This window comes from Castor canadensis, chromosome 4 (assembly GCF_047511655.1).
Source record: "Castor canadensis chromosome 4, mCasCan1.hap1v2, whole genome shotgun sequence".
Lineage (NCBI taxonomy): Eukaryota > Metazoa > Chordata > Mammalia > Rodentia > Castoridae > Castor > Castor canadensis.
Window position 1 is genome coordinate 185,269,180 of NC_133389.1, and position 9,045 is coordinate 185,278,224.

General features: G+C 40.6%; 1 protein-coding gene across 2 annotated transcripts in view; it reads left to right on the forward strand.

Annotated features, from left to right (window-relative positions):
* The window catches only part of Septin2 (septin 2), a 33,714-nt gene extending 25,228 nt beyond the window's left edge, over positions 1-8,486 (forward strand). For both annotated transcript variants that reach the window (XM_020157724.2, XM_020157723.2), the window contains exons 10-13: positions 1,951-2,034; positions 3,191-3,248; positions 4,585-4,687; positions 6,489-8,486. In XM_020157724.2, the coding sequence (XP_020013313.1) occupies positions 1,951-2,034; positions 3,191-3,248; positions 4,585-4,686 (244 nt within the window). In that variant the 3' untranslated portion in view covers position 4,687; positions 6,489-8,486. The remainder of the gene's footprint in view (positions 1-1,950; positions 2,035-3,190; positions 3,249-4,584; positions 4,688-6,488) is intronic.
* The last annotated feature ends 559 nt before the right edge of the window (positions 8,487-9,045 follow it).

The following is a 9,045-nucleotide window of genomic DNA, read 5'->3' on the forward strand; positions in this document are numbered from 1 at the left end:
TGAACACTTAGGTGTCAGCATCATCCTCCCATCAACAGCAGGTGTATAATTATTGCAAACCTGCAAACCAGAGTCCTCTGGTGTTGTGGCTATTTCCTAGCAGCCCAAGCAAGAGCCCCTACGTCCACTAATCCAGCAGACTACCAACCTGCATGGCCACAATAAAACCAACCTAAGGAACAAGGTAGAGGGTATCACATGGTATGACATAACAACTTTCTACTTTTTTGTTTTTTATTTACATGTAGTTGTACAAATTTATGAGGTACAGCGTGATATTTCAACACCTTATATACAGCATGTACTGATCAAATTAGAGTAATTAGCATTTCTATCCCCTTATCACTTCCTTATGTTCGGAGCCTTCAAACTCCTTTTTTGTTCTTCATAAAATGTACAACTGTTCTTTAATCAGAAGAACTGAGAGAGAACATGATCTGGATAAATTGATATTTTGATTAGTGGAGAATTGCTGTATATGCCACCTATATCTCAAGTTAGCACTGTTTACTAATGAAAATCAGATGTTAGCATCCATGCTGTGTCAATGGTAGTTGAATGGTTTGTGAGAGAAGTTAAGGCATAGTCCAGCTCTGCATGCTGAGGCCTTGGCTGTTGCCACTCCCTCTTCTGGAGTTAGTCTCAGTAGGGACTTCCCCTTCAGTGCTGGCTGTGCATTTCTCAGGATGGGGGAAATGAGCCACTTTGCCTGTACGCAGTCTGTTTCCCTGGATCCTGGAATGTGAAAATGCCTGGTGATGTGCAGACACTACACAGACCTAGGCCTCACCACGTAGCGCTAATCCCTGTACAAGACCATGGCCGTTTGAAAGAGGCAGGTACACAGAGATTTTAGAAGATTATTTTTTTTTAGTTTAAAGATCCAGAATCCTGGATCCTGTTTCTAGGACTGAATTATGATGTTTGCTCATCCTGGAGTTCATAGTGCTTGATAAAAAGAAAAAGGCTGGGCAATAAGCCAGCTAGGAATGTTTCAAAAGATGAGTATAAGGTTTAAGTTTAGTGTTACAGTGCTTTACTTTGTGGTCTTCTCCATAGCTTAAGCTAATCAATCCTTTCTGATAAAAGTTGTTTTGATTTTTTGGCGGCACTGGGGTTTGAACTCAGGTCCTTAAGCTTGCTAAGCAGGCACTTTTATCATTTGAGCCACTCCACCTGCCATTTTTTGTGATGGTTGTTTTCGAGATAGGGTCTCTCGAGCTGTTTGCTCTCAATCCTCCTGATCTCTGCCTCCAGAGTAGCTAGGATTATAGGCATAAGCCACTAGCACCCAGCTCTGAAAAACATTTAATCCTAAGAAGTCATGGATAAGAGAGCCAGGTGCTATTGGCCCTCACCTATGATCCTAGCTACTTGAGTGGCTGGATCAGGAGGATTTGGGGGATTGAGATTTGAGGCCAGCCCAGACAAATAGTTTGCAAGACCCCATCTCCAAAATAACCAGAGCAAAATGAACTGGAGGTGTGGCTCAAGTGGTGGAGTGCCTGCTTTTCAAGGCAAGCCTTGAGTTCAAACCCCAGCCTCACCCTCACCTCCCCAAAAAAATAGTCATGGATATTTGAGTTGTATGTTACCCATAAGATCTTTTAGAAAAGTATGTTCTACCTAAAAAAATCTCCTAAAATCTATGTGCATCTGCCTCTCTCAAGTGGTGAGGGCCTTCAGTAGGGACTGGCAGTGGCTATGGTAACATCCAGACCTGAGGGGTGTCTGCATCACTTGTGGTCGTAAGGGAGAAGGAACAGACCTAACCAGGCATTTTCACAGCCATATCCCTTGTGCTGAAATCCCAGCAATTTGCCTCTAGCCCACCACATAATGAGAGGTGTTTTAGGTACTGGTGTTTCCTCTCTGTTCTTGATTAGTTTTTTTCCCATGAGAATGGCTTATACTTTTAGCCATTTTAGTGCATTTCCTTTTCTTTTTCAGCACTCACATGCAGGACCTCCAGGAAGTGACCCAGGACCTTCATTATGAAAACTTCCGTTCTGAGAGGCTCAAGAGAGGCGGCAGGTTGTTACACTGTCCATCTCCTGTCTTATGTCACCCCAAGTCACATTCCCCTCTCCTGTGTGTCCAGCTCAGCCTACTTGATAAGTACCCTGTGCTTCTTACTCAAGCATTGCTGTGCAAGAGCTGCTGCTAATTGAATCAAAAATAAGATCTTCTTGTCTTTGTACTTCAAATGCGTCTCTGTATTTCAGTGACACAGACTTGTTTGTTGTTAAGGATGAGCCCACTACGAGTGGCACTGGAGCAACAGATCTGCTCTCTGCAGACCCATGCAGCCATCCTCATCTTTTCTTTGTTACCATCTTAATGTGTTTTGTGACTCTTACCTGCCTGGTAAAATCACTCTGCTTAGAACAGAGCTTAGTGAATGAATAGTGATACATATCACTTATTGAAGGTTTTCTGTGTTATGTTGTTCATTAGAATACTCACATTTCAATAACTTGCTGGATTTGTGGATTTGTATGAGGTATGTGTTAAAGTCTCACTTACTGTGTTGTCAGTTTGGGAGCCAGATGTTAAGAAAGGTTTTAGAGGCAACAAAAAGCAGCCAAGCAGGAATCCTTACTGGAATCCTGCACTTGAAGGGCCCTATTGTCCAGTTTGCTTAGAGGAGCTTTCCTCTTTCCTCTTGGGCTGGGCTCTGTTCACTTATTCAAGTATTGCTTGTTCAAATACAACAATTTATCAGTTTGAGAGTAACTTACCTCAAACCAAGAGCTTTCTTCAGGTAAGACCTGCTAGTTTTTGAGGCACCCCCCCATTCCATGTATCTTGTCCTTTTTCTTCTCCCTGTTCTGTTCATCTTGTTTTTAATTAGAAAACAGAAAAATATATGTAATTTTAAGCAAATGTTATTTTTATTGGGTTATCTATGGTCAGAAATAACTCACTAGCTCATACCTGTAATCCTAGCTATTTGGGAGGCTGAGATCAGGAAGATCATGACTCAAGGCCAGCCCAGGCAAATAGTTCGATTGACCGCATCTCCAAAGAGAGCAAAATGGATTGGAGTTGTAGCGTAAGCTGTAGAGTGCATGCTTTGCAAGTGAGAAGCCCTGAGTTCAAACTCAGTCCCACCAAAAGAAAAAGGGAAAAGAAATAACTTGCCATATTTGCTGCAGTATTGTAATTATAATTTTTTTCTACTCTTTAGGAAAGTGGAGAATGAGGACATGAATAAAGACCAGATCTTGCTGGAAAAGGAGGCTGAAGTAAGTAGAAAAGGCCAGGTCTTATCACTAGACCTACTTAGTTTATACTACAAAGTATTTATAATTAACTTGGTATGGATTTTCTTTGGTGTGGTTTTTTTTGTTTTGTTTTGTTTTTTTAGGAGAGGTATACATAACAAATAAGTGGCAAGACCCATCTCCAAAATAATCAGAGCAAAATGGACTGGTGGTATGGCTCAAGCGGTAGAGCGCCTGCTTTGCAAGAGAGAAGCCCTTAGTTCAAACCCCAGTCCCACCAAAAAAAAAAAAAAAAAGCATTTACACATAAATAATATACATGTTTTAGGTATTATCTCATTTAACCTCCAGTAGCAGCTTAGCGAAAAAAGATGGAAACAGTTTAATAACATGACTGATTTTTGTCAAATGTTCATAAATCATTTTCCTCATACATAGACAATAACCAAGTGGAAAATAGAATGAAATTGCCTTTTCCATTCATTACCAAAAATCTGAGAAAAAAATACATAGAGCTTACATGGGGGAAGAATTAAAAGACTCCACTGAAAAGATTTTGAAGATAATAGTGTAGATCATGACTTCTTAGGTGGGAAGAGTCCACGTAAGGATCACAGTCCTCTAAATTTTACACAGTCTAAAAGGTCCCAGCAGAATTTTCCTTGTTAGGGGAGCACTTGATAAAGTAATTCTAACATTCTAGAAGTAAGCCTGGACAATACAGAGAGCTTTTTAAGAACTGGACTAATGAGAAGAGACTTGCTTCACTGGTTACAAAAACACCAAGAACATCAGTCACTCAAATAGCTATCAAGAAGCTGATCAGAAATGCACAGAGTTGATAGACTCCAGTTATTTGATAGACATACTGTTTAGTGGTAATACAGTCACAGCGGGCTGCCTTTTGGAGACAAAAAGAAAGCTCACAGCCAGATTAATTGAATATTGATCAAATATTTAAATGTTAAAGCCATAACCACAAAGCTACCTGAAGAAAATTTGAGTAAATACTTAATAATACTTAACCTGGAAGCCTTTCTGAACGCACAAACCACAATAACAATTGTTTCACTGCTAGGATCTCAGTGCCCTCCAGAAAAACTGAATAATTTCCATTGCCCTTCAGTTCACATTCCCCCACTGGGTAACATCAATCTTTTTCCTGCCTTGTGGGTTAAAAAAATATTTGTCTAATGTTTTTTCAATTGATTTCTAAGAATTCCTTGTATTTTAGTGCATTGTCATGTCTTGGGGAAAGCACAGAAGTTAGTTTTAGGAATCACAGAACATCCATAACCAGTGTTCTGAGACAACCCTGAGCCCCTAGCATTGTGTGTGACGTGTACTGTGTCCACAGCTCCGCCGTATGCAGGAGATGATTGCGAGGATGCAGGCGCAGATGCAGATGCAGATGCAGGGCGGCGACAGTGATGGTGGGGCCCTCGGGCACCACGTGTAAGGTAATGTTTGTATATTACTGACTCAGACACATGGAATCTGGTGTCCATTAGCATGAACAACAGACAGTTATTACTGCAGGATTGCATTGTCCACTCACCTTGAGCCTTAATGTTTTTCATTTTTGAAGCTCTGTCCTTAGCCACATCACCAACCTTAAATGAGAAAGGATTACTCCTAAAAAGGAGAACTGACTCTCCACTGCCACCTGCTGTCTAGTAAAATTTTCCAAGTTTATATAAGAATGTCTCAGAAGAGAAATTATAAATACTTTGAATAACATTTTTTAATTCTCTTCAAAGAGAGGTCTAAGCATTATCAAACAGCTAGTGTAAATAAAAGTAAAGATGCCACAAAGAGGAATTATTAAGGTAACTTATTATAGACCATTGACCCACCAGGTTGTTGGGGCAGCTCTGCTACAATGAATATGGTATTAGTGAATCACATAGATTTCTGGCCTGGTGTTCACTGGTCTCCCTGCCTAAAAGGAATCTACAGAAACCAGGGACTCAAATAGAACAGCATATGTCTGCTCCCCTGTTCCTGTGGGTACACACTAAGCACTGTCCAAGTGGGTCACTCCAGATCACCTCCCAGAGGAAAAGAATGAAAGGTAATGTCAGAGAAAGACCTCAGAGTCCAAGGGAGAGAGTGCTCACATGGGACATGGTGAGGAAGGCAAACAGACATCGTGCAGAGATACAAGAGATACCAGCAGGGCTTGAAAGACAGTTCAAAGTGGCAGAGATTGGCGATGGACGTGCTGGGAATTAGGAAGAAGAGCTCCATTGTAGTTTAGGGGCTTCATTCTGGAGGCTTGAGCAATCATGACAATAGGGAGGTTACTTGGGCTTAGCTGGCATGCATGGCAGATTGGGAGAGAAAGAAAGCAAGGAGTCCATTGAACTGGTAGCATGGCTCAAATGATACAGCAATCACAAAGCCCTGAGTTCAAGCCCCAGAACCACAAAAAAAAAAAAAAAAAAAAAAAAAATCCAGAGGCCTCCAGGACAGGTGGGCCAGGTGGTTTAGGAAGGACCTAGAGTGACACTGGGGCATTGGTCACCAAACAGAGCCCTGCCTGAAAGGGTGTGTTGCATAGTATGTATATAAAAAGATTTTTTAAATTCCTGTGCACATTTTTAATAATATAGGGAATGTCCATTTAACCCTTATCTGACACTTAAATTGGTTGCTTTATTTTTCATCATCACATGGAAACCTTGGGGAAAAAACAAAAACTGTAGGAGTCTAAAATGCTCTGCCTGCCACCATATCACTAGTGATGGGGCCTCCTGGCTCCAGAAGCTGGTTCTGCTTAACCAGTTTGGAGGGAAGCATCTCCTCAGGCAGGGCTCATTTGAGCAGGAGAGAAAGATAGATGTATTTTCTCTCATCTTGTTGCTTCTCCTTTCAAAATTTTATGGAATCAGTAAAGTTTTACTGATTCCATAACTAAATATAGTTATGGAATAACTATAGTTTATTTAAACTATAGTAAACTAATAGTTTACTATTCCATAAACTAAAGTTAAGTTTTATTTCCATATGCTTTTTTGTTTTGCATTACTTGGAATTTCCAAGAGCCTCAAATAGCAGTTGACTTACTGATCATGGAAACCCAGCCTTTTTTGCTCAGTTGCCCTTTGTTAGGCACAGAAGTTGTAGAGTTAACATTGCTGCATTACTCCCATTTCAATTGCTTTGTTGGCTCCAGCAGTAGAGCATGTGCTTCTCCCTCCCCCCTGCCCAAAAAAAAAAAAAAAAAACCTTTAAATTGCTTTGTTTTGTTTCTTTCAGGAAATACTCTTGGATGAAAAGAAAATACATTCCAGACTAGTGCTACAGCTTGGAGTTTTCTTGAGGTCCTTGGAAAGGGTGCCTATCCAGATTTTAAGTACCTGTGCCTTAGAATTTCATTTTTTTAAAACTTTTGATGTGTTTTGTTTTTTTTATGAAGTACTTTTAACACTTGTATTTTCATTGCTGTTGTACTTTACACTTTGATTTTCTTCCTTCTTATCTGACCACTAATGTTAGAATGATTTCCAAGAGTCCACATCTGTAGTTAACATTGAACTTCCTTGGTGTAGCTGGCCTAACTGACTAATCGCTGATGAGCACTCTATTTGTATCTAGAACATTCAGATTTACCCTGTGTCCTGTGTTGTAGATGTACCTGTGACCAGGCCATTTGCTTATTACCAAGCCACACTGTGGAGACTGGCCTTCCTTGATTTTTTTTTTTGTGCACAACACATAAAACCAGTTTTGCTGCTAATAGTTCAATACTGTTGATCCATCTGCATGTTTATCTGTTGACCAAGTAGAGCAGAGTAGAATTACCTAACAAGATACATTTATAATTAAAGAGCTTTTTAAAAATAGGCTTTTGGGGTGAATTTTAGGAGCTCTAGGTTGTGAAACTAGGTTATTTTTAAGGTCTTTGTGCAGAGAACTCACCACAAGGACTTTTTATTAGTGTCTTCCTCTGGTGCTGGTTATCCTGTGCTGTGGAGAAAAATCAAAGCAGCTATGAGTTCCAACTTCACCTTGCAATGAGACTGTATTTATGAGAGTCAGTAAACAGTTTTTACGCAACTAAAGAGGAAATAATTTTTTAAGAAACCAATCTTTTTATATTTTATACTGCACTTTAATGTACTTCTATAACTGCAGGTGTAAAAGATCTCCCTCAACAGTGGAAATTTTGTCCTTTGCCCAACATACCCCTGGACCCGGGCTTGTCACTGGGCAATATTCCTGCCCAAAGGCCTTGGCCCCATGAAGACCAAATGCCTGCCAGGTTTTTCTGATTTAGTTTTCCTCTGTTTCCTTTTTGAATGGTTTTCTGTTAAAAGAAAAAAGCAGTGGCTATTTCTTAATGGACAGACTGTCCCATTTGCATTGTCGTTTCATTCAGTTTGTGTGTACAAATTTCTCCATGTGTCTCTATAAGGACGAAAGACATTTCAGCTCTGTACTGCAAGCTGGTACACAGGCACCCATGGTTGAAGCCACACCTGGTCTGTCTTCTGATGCTGGCCTTGTCCCTCCTGCACTGCCTTTTTTCCTGTGTTCTTTCTCTTTGGGACACTCTAGAAGTCACTTTCCATCACCTTTCCTAATGTCAGGAAGCAGGTGAAGGAAACAGGACTGTGGAAGGGAGCAGGTGCTGGTTTAGTACTTTTCATTTCATTGCAACAGGAACTGAGCTGAAGATGAGACAGGCATTTGGGGGAGGGAGATTGTTTAGGTCAAAAAAAAAAAAAAGACTAAAAAATTGTTAGTTATGGAGTTACACAACAGAAAACAATTTGCTGTTCCCACTTTGTCCCTTCACTGTTGCATCATTGTGAATGGTCAAAGGCTCATTGGATGAAATTTACACCAAGAAAAGTGTTCCGTGACAGTACACCCGTACAGAATCAGTTATTTGAGTTATTTTGACATTTATTAACTCACTCAAGAAAGCTGCAAAACAAAAAAAAGAAGAAAAAACATTTCTAAGCGGTCAGTGTAAGCCCTGCATATGTCTTGGTAAAGGTACCACTTAGGGCCAGCTGCCTACTGAGCAGGCAGTGTGGGCTGGGAGGGCTTGTATGTCACACTCTAGTCTTACTTTGTTTTCCTGCCCAAATCTAAAAGTATACTTGTGCTAATAGATAATTGCTCTTTTACTAAGACATAATCTCTGCCTATAGAAATGAATTTTGAAAACACTTATTTTACACGAGTTTGTATCCATTTAAACTAACAGTTTTTTCAATAAAGCACTATTGTTTCAGTATTAAATAAGCAGGTCTCCCTTGTTCTTTATGAGGGAAAGGGGTGAAGTCTGTGGGGGAAGATGCAAGGCCCCAACAACATCTGCATATAAAAGCAGAGTTACTTGTATTAGCATTGGTACTGCTTGACTTCACCCTGGAGATAGCTCAAAGGAAAGGCCAAGGCTTGAACAGAATTCCTACGGTGATCAGAGCACCTGCGGATCACTTGGTAAAAATTAACAGTAATAAGAAAGTTCAGTGACATCTGTTACTTAATAGAATATCCGCAACAACTACCCAGTATCTGGAAATAAAAAAGTGAAATGTATCAGAGAAGAAATTTCTAATTACGCTCTGTATTTCTGAGAAAAGAGGTTAGCAGAGCCCTACAATTTTATTAAAGGAAACTTCAGAAACCTGGACTTCACCCTAGCCCTGGTGACAGCACCAGCACTCCCAGGCTCAGGGTCCTGGGCGGCCAACTGGACTGACCATGTGTGGACCAGCAGGGCCCCTCTTCCCTCCTAGAGCCACCCGAGCCCTGCGAGTGAAGCTCCTGCCGTCGGCTGCTTTTGCTTGCCCGGCCC